The 19,142-nt window shown below is 50.6% G+C and overlaps 1 protein-coding gene across 1 annotated transcript in view; it reads left to right on the forward strand.

Moving 5' to 3' along the window:
- Positions 1-21: 21 nt before the first annotated feature.
- LOC147016489 (MARVEL domain-containing protein 3-like) overlaps positions 22-19,142 on the forward strand; it is a 44,761-nt gene continuing 25,640 nt past the window's right edge. Inside the window, exon 1 of the mRNA XM_085845187.1 lies at positions 22-45. Within this exon, the coding sequence (XP_085701313.1) occupies positions 22-45 (24 nt within the window). The remainder of the gene's footprint in view (positions 46-19,142) is intronic.

A 19,142-nucleotide genomic window follows, 5' to 3' on the forward strand; every position in this document is an offset into this window, starting at 1 on the left:
GAGGTGGAGCACGACGAAGCTATGCGGACCGTTGATTGGTTGAGCGTAAGTTACCCGTGTTATTTATTTTTTCCTATACAGACCAGTCACGTGCCTATACACCGCCCAAATAAAGGTACGCGTCAGAAGAACGTGTTGCGTGCCTGGAACAAGATCGCCCATCGGGCGCGCCTGCTCTGCTGGTGAACGAAACGCAATGAAACTTTGTTTCGACAATTAAACAACAAACCGTCACAGAATCCCCTCTAATTATTACAACTAAAAGTGGGGACACCTTCGCTGAAAAATACACAACTAGAATGGGCACTCGGTAGAGCGCATACCTTCGCCTCCGCTACTTTTTTGTTCTTGGCATGAGAGTGGGGGGGAACAGAACAGTGAACATTTTGGTGTTGGTTTCATGCAAATCGGTTTTGATTTGACCGTGTTATGACAAAAACCGCATATTTTGAAAGGTCGTGACCCCACTGACCTTTGACCCCCCAACTGCTAACAAGGGTAATGACGTAATTGTGTCATGTCGCCCATCACAAGATTTGGCAATGAATTCTGAACATTTTGGCATCGGTTGCATGCCAATTAGATCAAAATTGACCGCGCTATGGTAAAAATACGAATTTGACCTTTCCGTGACCTTGACCTTGACCTTTGACCCGATCGCTCCCAAAATCTAATCAAATGTTCCGTGGATAATAACCCATCATCCCACCAAATTTCAAGCAATTTGATTTGATACTTTCTGAGTTATGCGAATAACAAACAAACACACACACACACACACACACACACACACACACACACACACACACACACACACACACACACACACACACACACACACACACACACACACATTCACAAATAAATAAATAAATAAATACACAGCGAACAATACATAACCTTTCGCAGAATGCGAAGTAACAAACGTGCATCCGGTGATAAAAGCATCAAATTTGTCACAGAGATCGACCAATGTATTGTGAACAGACCTGGATATTGAGGCATCGTGGATGGGTGGGCCTCAATATGACCCCCATCGTGTCCCCACGTGACCCCCATCCGGTGCTTCAGCTAATCCGCCAATGAGTGCAGGAGCCCGTGGGATTTTCTTGAACTCCCAGAAACTTTCCTCCAGAGCTCTCGTGGGATGCTGTTATCCCCCAATTTGCCTCGCTCCCCCGTCCCTCTTTCTCTCTCTAGGGATCACTGTGGCAGTTAAACGCGCCCAACTGGCACCGTTTCCTTTTTACCTCAGGGTTCAATATGAAACCCAACGCGAGCATTTCCAATATGCATGCTCCCACATGCAGTGCCCCTTGCAATACCCCTCCGGTTGGCTCACCCTGTACCGGACTCGACTCAACAACACGGGGAAGCCATTTTAATTTTAAAGCGACGCCGTCTGCCACTGACGGCTTCCCCATGCATGCTCCTTCAACCTCCTTGCGATCCATGCTGACCGCGCCCACCACGCGCTCCGGTGCAACACTCACTCCCTCACACTTGCACGTGCATGGACCCAATCCCATGCCGACCTGTACAGATCACGCAGATTCCACCTCTCACACAGAAGTGTACACCTCGTCAACAGGCGGATCGACTTACACCACACACGTCCTTCACCACACTCATGTCAGACAGCACGTGCCAGGCAGCTTCAACGACGCGGCACGTCTGCTCACTGCATGTCAAAACACCCAGCTCGCGAGATAGTGGCACCATTTCCATTACCTCGACCCGTGCCACCGGCTTGGGTGCTAGTTGGGACGGCACGCCAGCAGGGCTTGCACACCACACTCATGCCAGACAACACCTGCCAGGCAGCTTCAACGACGCAGCACGTCTGCTCTCCGCATGCCAAAACACCCAGCTCGCGAGATAGTGGCACCATTTCCATTACCTCGACCCGTGCCACCGGCTTGGGTGCTAATTGGGACGGCACGCCAGCAGGGCTTGCACACCACACTCATGCCAGACAACACCTGCCAGGCAGCTTCAACAACGCAGCACGTCTGCTCTCCGCATGCCAAAACACCCAGCTCGCGAGATAGTGGCACCATTTCCATTACCTCGACCCGTGCCACCGGCTTGGGTGCTAGTTGGGACGGCACGCCAGCAGGGCTTGCACACCACACTCATGCCAGACAACACCTGCCAGGCAGCTTCAACGACGCAGCACGTCTGCTCTCCGCATGCCAAAACACCCAGCCCGCGAGATAGTGGCACCATTTCCATTACCTCGACCCGTGCCACCGGCTTGGGTGCTAGTTGGGACGGCACGCCAGCAGGGCTTGCACACCGCACACGTGCCTCCTCACTCACAAGCATGTACTCACCCCCCATGGAGAGTTTCCTCAGAAACCCCATCTCCCATTTGTACCATTGGAGCAGTACGTCCGATCTTCGGCAATTTCCGGCTCCACCTCCTGATCGAGAAACAGCAGCGGCTCCCATCGCACCGATGTGCTCACCTGTGGAGTCACGCTCTCCCTGCACAAATTCGTCACCACGCATGCCCCAATCTCCTCTCTTCCCATTTTTGTTACTGTTATAAATAATTTACTGTTCTCGCGATCCGGTTCTGCTTCAGCTACCTCCGTGGCTCTATCTTTACTCTTACCCATCACGGCGCTGGTCCCAGAGCTTCCCCTAATTTACCCCTGACCTGACCAGCCACCATCACACTCTGCGCGTCCATGCAGGCCACGTTCCTTCCATGTCCCTCACGTACCGACGCACTGCTAGGGTCTGCCAAGCCAATGTCCACATGCCCAGCCTATGATTTTTCCACGATGCTCACATGACCTCTCGCTCGTAGCCCTTCTCTCCTGGCTGGACCGACAAGCCTCCATTCTGGCCTTATATTCAGCCTTACAATCCGCCTGTGTTTTGGCTAACCTCCACTCGTCCGTAGCCCCATCACTCCACTTGCTCAACAATGTCGACTTACCAGAAGCTACTTCTCCAAACATGATCACCATCTGTTGCATTATCACTGCCAATTGGTTGGTGCTTAACGGTGTTGACGAAGCCGACCCACCATCCTGCGCCATTGCTGCTGATCTGCCCTGCTGCGGTGGGGGTCCTGCGAACAGCACATTTTCCAGATGATTGGCATGGATGAGGTTGGGGGTCATTATCCATGCTGGGTGCCTCCATTGCACCCCTTACTGCTCCCTCTTCTTCAACATTACCCTCCTGCACCATGGGTTCCTCTCCATCAACTAAGCCCACCCGAACCAGGTCGTCTTGGTCCACCATAGTCAGCACAAATATTTTAAAATAAAATTCTGGCTATAAACCGGCTCTTAATTGCTCATGACACCAAACTGTTGCGGACTCGAAGTTTGAGGCTCGCCACGAGGGGAAGCACTTGGATTTCTCCCAAACAACCGGTCCTGAGGTCGCCGGGCACAGGTAACTCCATGCACCAGCGGGTTGCGAAGCAATCATGAACGCCTGTTGATACGGCCAATCCTGTAGGGTTACAGCACTTCACGTGATACCTTACAGGTAAACGACCATGCCAAGGGGAGTCATGTGCCCTCGGTGCACACTTGTGTTAAACTTACCGCATCAGGTGCAGCTGAGCAGAGCTGCCAAGTATGCACCGGCTAATAAAACAAATTATTGGAGCAGAACTTCCTGGCTAAGCTCATGTGTGGACCATGCTGGACGAATGAAGGAAAAGAAGAAAGGGGCTGGGTACATTTATAACACAAGCAATTTATTACAAGCGAGGGCGAGGAAAGATCATGTGGCACAGTAAAGGATTTATTCACACTAGTGCGGGCCCGTAGGTGCATGCCCATACGTGCAGCTTCGTTCCTTCGCTCTCGTAAACGATGACTGGATTGGGGCATTGTTTCAATTACATTGCACCAACCGTATCATAAATGGCCATAAATTGGGAAACACCTGGGAAACAGCTGAAATGGATGAAGAAGAACGATATCGAACCTTGAAAAGGCACATACTCAGGTCCAGATACACAGACAGACACACACACAGAGATTGCTGGAATTATAGATAGATGAAGAAGCAAGCACGTGTGGGGAAAAATTTATATTAATGTATTTTAAATTGTAACAAATGGAGTTTCAGAAATGTAACTTTTATGCTGCAAGTTAAATTGGCTGTCATTTCTGGCCAAAAGACTTTTGCCCTAAATGATAAGAAATGTGTTGTTTTGGAGCAGAGTGACCGAGCTGATAAATGAACCTTTGCTTAGAAATGTACGAAGTGGCTTTTCGTCTAAAGGACACGTCTACAGTCTGGGTGAATATCCCCCAACCTCCCTCTCATGAAAGTATAAAATGCTTTGAAATGTAAATTGTTTCAGTGCAAGCATGTGAGGATAGTATAGTATCTCAGTGGCTTGTACTCCTTGGAACTGACCAAGTACCAAGTTAGAATAAAACTCTCTGATGTAATGTAGAAGTGAATTGAATCGGGTTGGTCAAACTGTTAACTAAAGTAAGAATAAATGAAATAGAACCAAATAATATTGCAATCAATGGGGATTCTTAAGTTCATTGTACGAGGGTGAGAAGTGTATGGTGTATAATTAGGAAATAAATTGTTTCACAAGGAAGGACTTGTGTGGACATCAGTTTTATCAGTGTCGATAGGGTTTTTGTAGGATTTTATAATCAAATCGGACAAATGTTAAACTCTGTCTGAAGTCAAATAGGATTCCACAATCGGCCAGTTAGAATCCTTCAGGAGGACAACGATCACAACAAGGTGGGTTAAAAAATCCACGTCACACGACTTCAAGGAAACACCCCAGAAAGAAGGCGCCTTGGAGGTGTCTATGGTGCGAAGGCTAGGAAAGATCCTGACTCTTGGTATGGGCCCCTGGCCGATGAAGTTGAGGAAGGTATTTATCAAAATGACCTTAGACCTGCCTTCCGGTCAATCCAGCACATATGTATTGGTCGAAATTCAAATAAAAACAAAATCAGCATTCCGATCGTGAAGGCAAGCGGCACCCCCCTGCCATACCAATGAAGAAACCCCCAACTGCTGGGAAGAACATTTTGAGCAGGCGTTTAACTTTCCCCCTGGTACACACTCCCCCAACTTGGAGGAAGAGGCACCCATAGCTGGCAATGATGTCACTGTCCGTATAAATCTTCCATCCTTGTCTGTGGTCCGCCGCGCAGTGAGGAAGCTCCAAAATGGTCGAGCTGCTGGGTGTGATAACATCACTGCAGAACTGATGAAATGTGCAGAGACTCCAATTTGTGACGTATTACACTGGCTTTTTATAAACTAGTGCATGCCTGTAGGTGTGTGCCCGTACGTGTATGCCCGTACGTGTGTGCCCGTAGGTGCGTGCCCATATGTGCAGCTTTGTTCCTTCGCTCTCGTAAACGACGACTGGATTGGGGCATTGTTGCAATTAGATCGGACCAACTGTATCATAAATGGGCATAACTTGGGAAACACCTGGGAAACATACTCAGGTCCCCAGCGTCAATTGTGATGTCATATCAAATGAAAAAGATTTGTATATGCCCCCTCTCTCTCGCCACCCCTCTCTCTCCCCCCTCTCTTGCCCCCTCTCTCCCCCCCTCCTCTCGCCGCTCTCTTTTGCCCCCACTCTCCCGTCCCCTCTCACGCCCCTCCTCTCTTGAATTGTGATGCCCCCTCTCTCTCACCCCCATCTCTCCCTCCCATTATTTCAAAACCTTGAAAAGGCACATACTCAGGTCCCCAGCGTCGATTGTGATGTCATACCAAACGAAGAAGAAGAAGAATTGTGATGTCAGTCGTGCAAAATAAATAAATAAATAAATAAACATTACTTGTGACGTCATTCGTGATGTCATAGCACCGTGTCTTGTCATTGGTTGACAGATAAATGGCCGTAACTTGGGAACCGCTTGTCCGATTCATATCAAACCTTGAAAAGGCACATCAGCGGGTCCCCAGCAATATTCCTGACAAATTTCAATCAGATCGGACCGGTGGTTGTCGAGAAACGGCGGTCGCATACAGACACAGACAGACAGACACACAGACAGACAGACACACAGAGATTGCTGGAATTATAGATAGATTATATTTTTAGTATTTGGATTATATTATATTGGATATATCTGCAATGAGAAAAAACTGCAAACTGAGTAAATTATTCCTGGACACATAGGATCAACCTACTTGTGGATCTTATCCGGTCGACGAATTATTCATCTTCAATCAGTTTCTTCACATTTTATATCAAAACTGAATATGGCATTGGATTCCCCATATATGAAAACCTACAAAAGGAACATTTCATTCAAGTTTCTACCTTGTTTAGTCAAAAAGATATGAACATAAATACATTCCAGCCCGTCATTGGCGGCCATCTTGGATTTCTCAATTTTAAGGCATTTTCGGCCATTTTGACCTGGATATACATCAGATTTGAGTTCAGCACCCCTCGATACCCCTAAATAGCTTGTATGCCATAAATTAACGCCATTTGCCTTCAGGATTAAGATTTTTTGAAAATTGACCCAGTCTAATTAAGGAACTGAAGCTTTTCCCATCCATCATCTCTTTTCGGCATAAACGGAGTCAAGATGACATGAGGAGACTTGATACGTGCAATTGGTTGAGGGAATGGAACACACCCCGGATTTAGTGAATTATCCACACAGCAGAGAACCGCCCGACGGGCGATCTTGTTCCAAGCGTGCAACACGTTCTTTGACGCATCACTTTATTTGGGCGGTGTATGGGCAACAGACAACTCTATATTGGCAAAAAAAAAGCAATAACCCGGGTTACGTGCATGAAGCAAAAAACACATCTCCTGTCGATGATTACTGTAATGTCCGGATGGCAGCGGGACTCGGATAGCCGTGAGGATTGTCGAACTCTGTTTATTGCCCGTCCGAATGCACACTACTACAGACTACACAACGCCTCAGGCGGCGCGAACACCTATATCCCTTGCAGGCACGTGACCACCCAAAACCACTCCTCCACGCCTCCACAACACTCCCCGCATTATGCCCTGCCCCCGCAGGCCAGTACACCACACTCCTCCCTCCTAAAACTATGATTATAAAATGACCATCATAATGATAAGCATAATCGGCACAGAATACCATGACAGAAAAGCAAAGAGGCACAAAAACGATAATAATCAAAAAGCATAGGCACCACCACACAGAAAACAACCAGAGCCAAAAATGGCATGAATCAGGCGGCCGTGCACCAAAACCCAGACGAGATGGCACAAAAGGAACCGTGCTTCATCTGCTACCCGTAACCCTCATGCCGTTGGTGTCATCCGGCCCATAACTCAGCCGTCTATCCCCATCACACCATATAACGTGGCGATGTGAGCGAGTTGAATTTCAAAGCAATGGACAGGTGCTCGAAAACTGAGTTGCACGACGAACCCACAAAAACCCTGACCGCGTTAAAGATATCAAAAAGCAAGTTGGGAAGCACAGCACCACTACGCAGCAGAAGCGCCCCCAGGCGGCTCATGCTTACACGCCCTCCGGCGAGGTTGCGATGACCTCCCGAGCGAACCTCCCCCGGCACCATCAAATGCCCCCGGTCGACAAGGCGGCACATCTCCCCCAGACAGAACCGAATCAGATAAACATTCCGAGCCTGGAAGCCCCGCGGCGCCAGCGCGGCCGACCTTGGCGAGACCAGAGGTTTGTGCTGCACGGCGCCAGGCCCATCTGACCTTGGCCATATCAGGATGGGCGGTGACGCTGAACAGCGAACCAGCCCCGGCTCTGAGCCGATCTCTGAGTCCCACACCAAAACCACGCATCCAACCCAAACGAGAAAACCATGCATGTCCACACGGACGATCAGCGTAGCCTGGAGACATATCAGTGTTATACCACAGCAAAAGCATCGTCCGCTCCGACGCTACCTTCCCCTCACGTACAGCGCGTCCTCCCAGCATAATCCCCACACATGACAGGGTAGCGAACCGTGGGCTGCCCTCGCAGCTGGAAATCGGCAAGACCTCTTTATTCGCCATGATCACCCCCAAGCTCTTCACATCACATCGATCATATCGGACATCCCATCGCTTGATCCCAGCCAAACATATTGTTGCGGATTCGCGCCCGCCGGCGTGCGGACGGCCACGTAACTCGAATCGCGGCACGTCGCCCACCGGACGGACAATCCAGTCGTGACCCTCTCGGACTAACGCCGGGAACCAGTCACGGGTGGACCTTTCGGTCTCACCGCGATCGAGCCAATCAGCCCCCGCGTGGGATAGGGTTGCTCGCCAAATTCGACCTACCTAAGTACCCACGCGGAGGGTAGACCGGGCGATCGCACCTCGCCGCAGGTCGACTTCGGACACGGGCCACTTAAGCGACCCGTTCCGTACTATCAGAATAACCGAGCGGTGTTATCGTCGACCTCGACGGTTCGATTAATTATCGGGCGTATTCAGCCCACTACCAACCCTTTACGTGAAGCAAGATGAGGATTCAATGGGAGAAATGACGAAGCGAAGCGGGAAACAGTTCAACACAAAGCACATTTATTCGCGATGAACGGAAAGCGCACATATACAATTCCACCAAAAGCACACAGAAAAGAAAAACACAATTCAATTTACACAAAAAGCAAATGTAAAAGCGAAAACACAATGCAGAGCTAATACCGACTACCGAGCACACGGCAACACTTATACAATTCTACTTCACAGACGGCGCCGACAACACATACCCAAAACCAAGGAAAAGAATACCCTCAAGGATGAGGCGGGCCTGAGGCCGAGACCGGGTCGGGCCTACCCGTCTGGTGATGAGACGCGGAGCGGCGATGGTGCCTCAACTCCGCGGGCCTCGCGGGCAGTGTCTGGTAGGGGGTGGGAAAGGGGCCCCCTTGGTCGCACTATCTCAGCGCGGGGGGAAACAGGAGGGGGTTGCTGATGCTCGGGGTATAGAGGATCTTTATTATCCCGCGACGAGCGTCTCCACCTCGGCCAGGTCGCGCCGTCGGCCTCCCTCGGGTGCAGCTCCCTGCACGACGCGAGCACCCCCTCGTCTGGTGTCGCCACCTTTCCACAGCTCCGTCCCCTCCGTTCCGACTCCAACGCACACGACGAGCAGCTCCACCGCCCGCGAAGTCTTGACTCTCTGTTTCCGACTCTCCTACTCTCCTACTCTCCGCCTCTGGACTCTCGACTCTCCTGGACTGACGAACACGGTCCTTTTATCCGCCCCGTAACTTCGCCCTCTCATCTTTGACCCCCTCCCTTCGACCTTTCACCTCGCTCCCCATTGGCCCGAGAAAAAGTGGGCGTGAAGGCTTTTTGATCCACAAATTTGCATATATCGATCGCCCTGGAGGCGGGGCCAAATCGCCCCTCGCTCACCGATTGGACGGCAAAAAGTGGGCGTGTGTCGTTTTTGATCCGTTTTTGAAGCACAAAATCCGTGATTTTGTACACGCTGTTCGGCGCGCGCCCTGCACGAGTCCAACACCGGTACCCACAGGCGGCGCAAGAACGGTGGCGATGCGACGGCTGCGAGGTATGATGTGAAGGTGGTGGCGGTTGTGGTGAAGCGGCGTTGTGGTTGGTGGTTGATGTTGTGGTTGTGGTGGTAATCATGGCGGTTGGTCCAAAATAAAGATAGCAAAAGAAAAACGGCTATCCTGAAGAGTCGCAGCACGCATAAATGACATGTATTCCCACTAGACAACGGGTTTGGGCCTAACTACACATGCACTTACCGAGATACCTCACCTAAGGGACCTGAATGGTGGTTTGCGAATTTGGTAACCACAACAATATTATGCTCACACGCGAACTGTCGGCATTTATTTTAACAATGCTAAATCGCATCACACGCGCAGCGAGAATCAAATACGCACCAATTAGCAATCCATGCATCACATCGTGTGTACGCCTCTTGGTTGTCGTCGTGACGTTGCGATGACTTGCTTGTCGTCGATGGTTGCGTTCCGCGAACCTCTTGAACGCGACCGGCTCGCTCCAATCCCCCGCTGAAATCGCCTGAACGACACGGGTGTGCACCACACCACGAGCGTAGCGAGAGCGCGAGAGCCCGTCGCCGCTGGCATAGCTCCCGTTGCTCCAGACCCGTATATCGTCGTCGCCGGAAGCAATGAACGGCAGCCCATGTTGCATCGTCGCGGCTCCTGCCGCCAGAACCTCGCCCTCGGGCGTCGAAGGAGGCACAGGTGCACCTGGAGGTACGAACTCCGAAACAGGAACCGCCAGCCCCTCCCCTCGCACCACGAACCGCGAGAGCGCAACCCGCTGACCTTGATGGGTGACCAAGACGTGTTCCCTGCCAATCGCCGGTAGTGCTTCACCGGTATACGTGTGCAATGCGAGGGTAGCCCTAAAAAGGCGTAGACCGGGAAGTGCACGAGCGGACTCAACTCGAAAAACGATCAGTGCCCCGATCATCTCGACCTCCACTGTCATTGGTCTTGTCACCTTCGGACCAATTGAAAACAGGTTCAACATCGGCAGCATCTCCTGCTCCGGGTCGCCGGGCTCGCTATGCCCAGGCTGCAAGACTCGACCCGGGGCGTAAAAGTGTACGCCATGCACAAAACACCGTACCGGCAGTAGGTCTTGACCCGGGACGTAGGGGTCACTTCGCACCCCGCCATCCATGACCGTTATGATGGGCACTGACTCTCGGCACACACACCGTAGACGTCCCCGAGTGCTCAGACCGCCGTCCAACTGACTGCATTGCAACGCTCGGTCACGACCCGTGCTGAAGACAGTGCGTGCGGCTGTGCGTGCTTGGAACATCGCGCTGACCCCGGATCATCTGCTGCGCACCGACCATCGAGACCCCGCACATTCCTCAGAGCATGTGCGACAGCCGACGCCGCGTCTGAGCTGAACTTAATGTCCTCGTCCTTTAGACGTGGCATTGCAGAAACCATTCCCGAGGCTTGCAAAGCAGAAATAAAACGATCTCTGAGTCGACCTGGACGTTCCTCCGCCGTGAACTTGCAAGCCACGGCCGAATGCTTCACCCGTGCCACGAAATCTGCAACGCGCTCCTCCGCACCCTTCGCGAGGTGCTCGAACTGGTATCGAGCTAGCTGCAATGACTTCTCCGGCGCCATGTAGGCTTTCATCTTCTCCACCACGTCCTGAAACGACAGCCCATCGTCACTGGGCTTATCCGGCGCTACTAAATCACTTCGTAGCCGATAAAGTTCCGTTGATAGCGAGGCGAGCAAGATCGATTTGCGTTTGCTTTCATCGTCTACATCATTCGCGTGGAAATAGCAGCCCAATTGTTCAAAAAACAATTCGAAGTCGTCTCCGACGAAAACGGGCACGCGTCCGTGCGCCGTGCCCCGACCTTCCGCCATCCGAGCGAAACTCGCGATGCGCTTCTCTGGGACCCTCGCCCGGTGTTGAACTCGAACCGCGCGAGTTGCGCTGAGTTTCTCGCTTCAGCGATCCAATAGCCCCGGCCAAAGACTCCAAGTCAATACCGACGCAACCCAGGAACTTTGCACACGCCGATCCGAAACAGACTCGTCGCCAACTGTAATGTCCGGAGGGCAGCGGGACTTGGATAGCCGTGAGGATTGTCGAACTCTGTTTATTGCCCGTCCGAATGCACACTACTACAGACTACACAACGCCCCAGGTGGCGCGAACACCTATATCCCTTGCAGGCACGTGACCACCCAAAACCACTCCTCCACGCCTCCACAACGCTCCCCGCATTGTGCCCTGCCCCCGCAGGCCAGTACACCACAATTACAAACATCTCCCAGCACTGGAAAACGTGGGGGACAGGAACTGTAAATGGTGAAGACTGTAATACCTTCTGCCACCTATAGGGGGAGCCACACGGTACACATTTACATCGAGAATTTACAAAGATAAAAACATCCCGATACATGAATTGTGGTCATGCTGATCCTATGTAACAAGTCTGGATGAAAACAGCCCAGAACTGTAGGAGTAGCGTGACCGACAAACAAACACACACACTCACATACACACACACACACACACACACACACACACACACACACACACACACACACACACACACACACACACACACACAAAAAAGGATACCATGAAATGGGACACAGGAGCTCATTCAGCTCCCTGATAACCAATAACAATGGACATGATTCAAATATTTTCAACAGTTACAATGAACACAATTTCATTTCCCACGTTTGAACCAAAGATGCGATGACGAAAACCGTCACGGATAGTAACTTACAGATTGAAAACCCGGGAACACTCTGTGTCCCTCCCACGGGTCTGATTGTGGTCCACGACGCGTGGGTTGCCTAGGAAACCGCTAAGCCACGCCCCTTAACTCAGTTGTGTTTATCAATGAGTCGAAATCGATAACTAGTGTCACTTATAAACGTTTGAATGTTTAACTTTGAGCTGCGTCGTCATTTAAAACGACCGAATAACATTTGTAAACAGGGGTGGTTTGATCAAGAGGAAGGAACGAGGTTAGAATACCTTCGAGGTATTAAACTTGCTAATTTGAGTTGTGATTTTAACATCTTTTGAGGCTGTTTGAAGGTGATTAAAGGGACACCCAGGGAGGTGTCTCCAACGACGTCCGCGTTTAGGGAATATAAACCGTGCAGTTCAGGTACTCAATCGAGTTGCGAACAGTCACGACCTTTTTGTCAAAACTGTATACGTGCTCCCACCCTTCGGTGATTGAACCTTTTCCCCCATTTTTGCATGAAGGCTCGGGAATGGTCCGCTCCATTCTTGGTTCTCCAGTGCGGTTAAGAACACCTCCTCAAGAACCAAGTGGATAGCATTTTACCCCATATCCTCACCGTGGCCTTAACCCTTCCCCCTTCCCATACTTACCCCCCCCCCAAACATTCAACAACAGAAAAATGAAGCCTCATGGGGGTGCTCAGGGTGAGACAACATCTTGAAGATGTAGTCTCAGCTCCATAAGCCTTGCACTGAGATGGGTCTCGGTCTTCACCCCATAAACCATGCATTGAGATGGATCTTGGTCTTGGCACCATAAGCCCTGCATTGAGATGCATCTTGGTCTTGGCACCATAAGCCCTGTATTGAGATGGATCTCAGTCTTCGCACCATGAGCCCTGCATTGAGATGGATCTCTGTCTTGGCACCATGAGCACTGTCTCGAGATGGATCTCGGTCTTGGCACCATGAGCCCTGTATTGAGATGAATCTTAATTCTTAGTCCCCACACCATGATCCCTGCATTGAAATGGATCTCAGTCTCAGCACCATGAGTCCTGCTTTGAGTTGGATCTCGATCTCGGCACCATGAGCCCTGTAATGAGATGGATCTCAATCTCGGCACAATGAGCCCTGCATTGAGATGGATCTCAGTCTCTGCAACATGAGCATTGCATTGAGACAGATCTCAGTCTTGGCACCATGAGCCCTGGATTGAGAGGAATCTCAGTTTCGACATCATGAGTCCTGCATTGAGATGGATCTCGGTGTTGGTACAATGGGTCCTGCATTGAGATGGATCTCAGTCTCCGCAACATGAGCATTGCATTGAGACAGATCTCAGTCTTGGCACCATGAGCCCTGGATTGAGAGGAATCTCAGTCTCGACATCATGAGTCCTGCTTTGAGATGGATCTCAGTCTCGGCACCATGAGCCCTTAATCGAGATGGATCTCAGTGTTGGTACAATGAGTCCTGCTTTGGGATGGATCTTGGTCTTGGCAACATGAGCCCAGTCTTGAGATGGATCTTGGTCTTGGCACCATGAGCCCTGTCTTGAGATGGATCTTGGTCTTGGCACCATGAGCCCTGTCTTGAGATGGATCTTAGTCTTGGCATCATGAGCCCTGCATTGAGTTGGATCTCAGTCTCGGCACCATGATCCCTGTATTGAGGTGGATCTCGGTCTTGGCAGAATGAGCCCTGCATTGAGATGGATCTCAGTCTCGGCACCATGAGCCCTGTCTTGAGATGGATCTTGGTCTTGGCACCATGAGCCCTGTCTTGAGATGGATCTCGGTCTTGGCACCATGAGCCCTGCATTGAGATGGATCTTGGTCTTGGCACCATGAGCCCTGTCTTGAGATGGATCTCGGTCTTGGCACCATGAGCCCTGCATTGAGTTGGATCTCAGTCTCGGCACCATGAGATCTGCATTGAGATGGATCTCGGTCTTGGCACCATCATCCCTGTATCGAGATGGATCTCCGTCTTGGCAGAATGAGCCCTGCATCGAGATGGATCTCAGTCTCGGCATCGTGAATGCTGCTTTGAGATGGATCTCAGTCTCGGCACCATGAGTCCTGCATTGAGATGGATCTCGGTCTCGGCACAATGAGCTCTGTATTGAGATGGATCTCAGTCTCGGCACCATGAGTCCTGCATTGAGATGGATCTCGGTCTCGGCACAATGAGCTCTGTATTGAGATGGATCTCAGTCTCGGCACCATGAGTCCTGCATTGAGATGGATCTCGGTCTCGGCACAATGAGCTCTGTATTGAGATGGATCTCAGTCTTGGCACCATGAGTCCTGCATTGAGATGGATCTCGGTCTCGGCACAATGAGCTCTGTATTGAGATGGATCTCAGTCTTGGCACCATGAGTCCTGCATTGAGATGGATCTCAGTCTCGGCACCATGAGCTTTGCATTGAGACGGATCTCGGTTTCGGCGCAATGAGCCCTGTATTGAGATGGATCTCAGTCTCGGCACCATGAGCCCTGCATTGACATGGATTTCGGTCTTGGCACCATAAGCCCGATATTGAGATGGATCTCAGTCTCGGCACCCTGAGCCTTATATTGAGATGGATCTCAGTCTCGGCACCATGAGATCTGCATTGAGATGGAACTTAGTCTCCACACCCTGAGTCCTGCATTGAGATGGATCTCAGTCTCGGCACCATGAGCCCTGTATTGAGATGAATCTCAGTCTCGGCACCATGAGCTCGGTCCAGACTCGGTCTCAGTCTCGGTCCAGACTTGAACCCTCTGGCCAACTGGTTTTGGGGGAATGCCAAGGGCTTTGTCGATGACAAACACCCTGCCACACTGGATTATCTGAAGCATGAGGTGTCAGACGACCTCCAGGCAGTGCCACATGAGACCTACAGGAAAGTGGGACAGAACTTTGGAGTCAGGATCAATGCCTGTCTGAACCACGGAGGGGCACACATTGAGAACATCAATTACAAGGATTTTGCGTAAATGACAATTTCAGACCTTGGACTCTCACTAACTCGAGCAGTGACTTACTGCAATAGCAATCAGTGATGGAAAATACCATGTCATGAGCTTTCAAGAAATGTTTGGTTCACATTCCTGAGGTTTCTGTTTCTTTGTAAATAAATATTTAAAGTTGCATCACTCTATTTGAAACACCCATTCAAGCTCTTTCTAACCACTGATTGACTCATCACTCACTGACTCACTGACTGATATTAAAGATCGGTTCCTTCCGGATGACGTAGAAAGCTGAAATTTTATGTGCCGACGGACAACGAAGCTGGTTCACTGGAAAAAAAATCACAGAATCATCGGACAACATTCATAAATGAAAATATTGTTACGATTGTCGGGGGAAGATGGAAGAATCTAATGGGGAATATAGCATTGTGTGGAGTTGCTCACCTCGTGTTACCTCAACTCGTGTTTCCTCACCTCGTGTTATCTCACCTCGTGTTTCCTCACCTCGTGTTACCTCACCTCGTGTTACCTCAACTCGTGTTACCTCACCTCTTGTTTCCTTACCTCGTGTTTCCTCACCTCGTGTTTCCTCACCTCGTGTTATCTCACCTCGTGTTACCTCAACTCGTGTTACCTCAACTCGTGTTACCTCACCTCTTGTTTCCTCACCTCGTGTTATCTCACCTCGTGTTACCTCACCTCGTGTTTCCTCACCTCGTGTTTCCTCACCTCGTGTTATCTCACCTCGTGTTTCCTCAACTCGTGTTACCTCACCTCGTGTTACCTCACCTCGTGTTATCTCAACTCGTGTTACCTCACCTCGTGTTTCCTCACCTCGTGTTATCTCACCTCGTGTTACCTCACCTCGTGTTTCCTCACCTCGTGTTCCCTCACCTCGTGTTATCTCACCTCGTGTTTCCTCAACTCGTGTTATCTCACCTCGTGTTACCTCACCTCGTGTTTCCTCACCTCGTGTTTCCTCACCTCGTGTTTCCCTCACCTTGTGTTTCCTCACCTCGTGTTTCCCTCACCTTGTGTTTCCTCACCTCTTGTTTCCTCACCTCGTGTTATCTCACCTCGTGTTACGTCACCTCGTGTTCCCTCACCTCGTGTTCCCTCACCTCGTGTTATCTCACCTCGTGTTTCCTCAACTCGTGTTACCTCACCTCGTGTTACCTCACCTCGTGTTACCTCACCTCGTGTTATCTCAACTCGTGTTACCTCACCTCTTGTTTCCTCACCTCGTGTTATCTCAACTCGTGTTACCTCACCTCGTGTTATCTCACCTCGTGTTACCTCACCTCGTGTTTCCTCACCTCGTGTTCCCTCACCTCGTGTTATCTCACCTCGTGTTTCCTCAACTCGTGTTTCCTCACCTCGTGTTTCCTCACCTCGTGTTATCTCACCTCGTGTTACCTCACCTCGTGTTTCCTCACCTCGTGTTTCCCTCACCTTGTGTTTCCTCACCTCGTGTTTCCCTCACCTTGTGTTTCCTCACCTCTTGTTATCTCACCTCGTGTTACCTCACCTCGTGTTTCCTCACCTCGTGTTTGCCTCATCTCGTGTTTCCTCACCTCGTGTTTCCTCAACTCGTGTTTCCTCAACTCGTGTTACCTCACCTCGTGTTACCTCACCTCGTGTTTCCTCAACTCGTGTTACCTCACCTCGAGTTTCCTCAACTCGTGTTACCTCACCTCGTGTTACCTCACCTCGTGTTTCCTAAACTCGTGTTTCCTCACCTCGTGTTTCCTCAACTCGTGTTACCTCACCTCGTGTTACCTCACCTCGTGTTTCCTCAACTCGTGTTACCTCACCTCGAGTTTCCTCAACTCGTGTTACCTCACCTCGTGTTACCTCACCTCGTGTTTCCTAAACTCGTGTTTCCTCACCTCGTGTTTCCTCACCTCGTGTTTCCTCAACTCGTGTTACCTCACCTCGTGTTTCCTCAACTCGTGTTTCCTCAACTCGTGTTACCTCACCTCGTGTTACCTCACCTCGTGTTTCCTAAACTCGTGTTTCCTCACCTCGTGTTACCTCACCTCGTGTTTCCTAAACTCGTGTTTCCTCACCTCGTGTTTCCTCAACTCGTGTTACCTCACCTCGTGTTTCCTCAACTCGTGTTTCCTCAACTCGTGTTACCTCACCTCGTGTTACCTCACCTCGTGTTTCCTAAACTCGTGTTACCTCACCACGTGTTACCTCACCTCGTGTTACCTCACCTCGTGTTACCTCACCTCGTGTTACCTCAACTCGTGTTACCTCACCTCGTGTTTCCTCAACTCGTGTTTGCTCAACTTGTGTTTCCTCACCTCGTGTTACCTCACCTCGTGTTACCACACCTCGTGTTTCCTCACCTCGTGTTACCTCACCTCGTGTTACCTCAACTCGTGTTACCTCACCTCTTGTTTCCTCACCTCGTGTTATCTCACCTCGTGTTACCTCACCTCGTGTTTCCTCACCTCGTGTTTCCTCACCTCGTGTTATCTCACCTCGTGTTTCCTCAACTCGTGTTACCTCACCTCGTGTTACCTCACCTCGTGTTATCTCAACTCGTGTTACCTCACCTCGTGTTTCCTCACCTCGTGTTATCTCACCTCGTGTTACCTCACCTCGTGTTTCCTCACCTCGTGTTCCCTCACCTCGTGTTATCTCACCTCGTGTTTCCTCAACTCGTGTTATCTCACCTCGTGTTACCTCACCTCGTGTTCCCTCACCTCGTGTTTCCCTCACCTTGTGTTTCCTCACCTCGTGTTTCCCTCACCTTGTGTTTCCTCACCTCTTGTTTCCTCACCTCGTGTTATCTCACCTCGTGTTACGTCACCTCGTGTTCCCTCACCTCGTGTTCCCTCACCTCGTGTTATCTCACCTCGTGTTTCCTCAACTCGTGTTACCTCACCTCGTGTTACCTCACCTCGTGTTACCTCACCTCGTGTTATCTCAACTCGTGTTACCTCACCTCTTGTTTCCTCACCTCGTGTTATCTCAACTCGTGTTACCTCACCTCGTGTTATCTCACCTCGTGTTACCTCACCTCGTGTTTCCTCACCTCGTGTTCCCTCACCTCGTGTTATCTCACCTCGTGTTTCCTCAACTCGTGTTTCCTCACCTCGTGTTTCCTCACCTCGTGTTATCTCACCTCGTGTTACCTCACCTCGTGTTTCCTCACCTCGTGTTTCCCTCACCTTGTGTTTCCTCACCTCGTGTTTCCCTCACCTTGTGTTTCCTCACCTCTTGTTATCTCACCTCGTGTTACCTCACCTCGTGTTTCCTCACCTCGTGTTTGCCTCATCTCGTGTTTCCTCACCTCGTGTTTCCTCAACTCGTGTTTCCTCAACTCGTGTTACCTCACCTCGTGTTACCTCACCTCGTGTTTCCTCAACTCGTGTTACCTCACCTCGAGTTTCCTCAACTCGTGTTACCTCACCTCGTGTTACCTCACCTCGTGTTTCCTAAACTCGTGTTTCCTCACCTCGTGTTTCCTCAACTCGTGTTACCTCACCTCGTGTTTCCTCAACTCGTGTTTCCTCAACTCGTGTTACCTCACCTCGTGTTACCTCACCTCGTGTTTCCTAAACTCGTGTTTCCTCACCTCGTGTTTCCTCAACTCGTGTTACCTCACCTCGTGTTTCCTAAACTCGTGTTTCCTCACCTCGTGTTTCCTCACCTCGTGTTTCCTCACCTCGTGTTTCCCTCATCTCGTGTTTCCTCACCTCGTGTTTCCTCAACTCGTGTTTCCTCAACTCGTGTTACCTCACCTCGTGTTTCCTAAACTCGTGTTACCTCACCTCGTGTTACCTCACCTCGTGTTACCTCACCTCGTGTTACCTCAACTCGTGTTACCTCACCTCGTGTTTCCTCAACTCGTGTTTGCTCAACTTGTGTTTCCTCACCTCGTGTTACCTCACCTCGTGTTACCTCACCTCGTGTTACCACACCTCGTGTTTCCTCACCTCGTGTTACCTCACCTCGT

Source organism: Eptatretus burgeri, chromosome 11 (genome assembly GCF_056783735.1).
Source record: "Eptatretus burgeri isolate ZD-2024b chromosome 11, Ebu_testis_v1, whole genome shotgun sequence".
Classification (NCBI taxonomy): domain Eukaryota; kingdom Metazoa; phylum Chordata; class Myxini; order Myxiniformes; family Myxinidae; genus Eptatretus; species Eptatretus burgeri.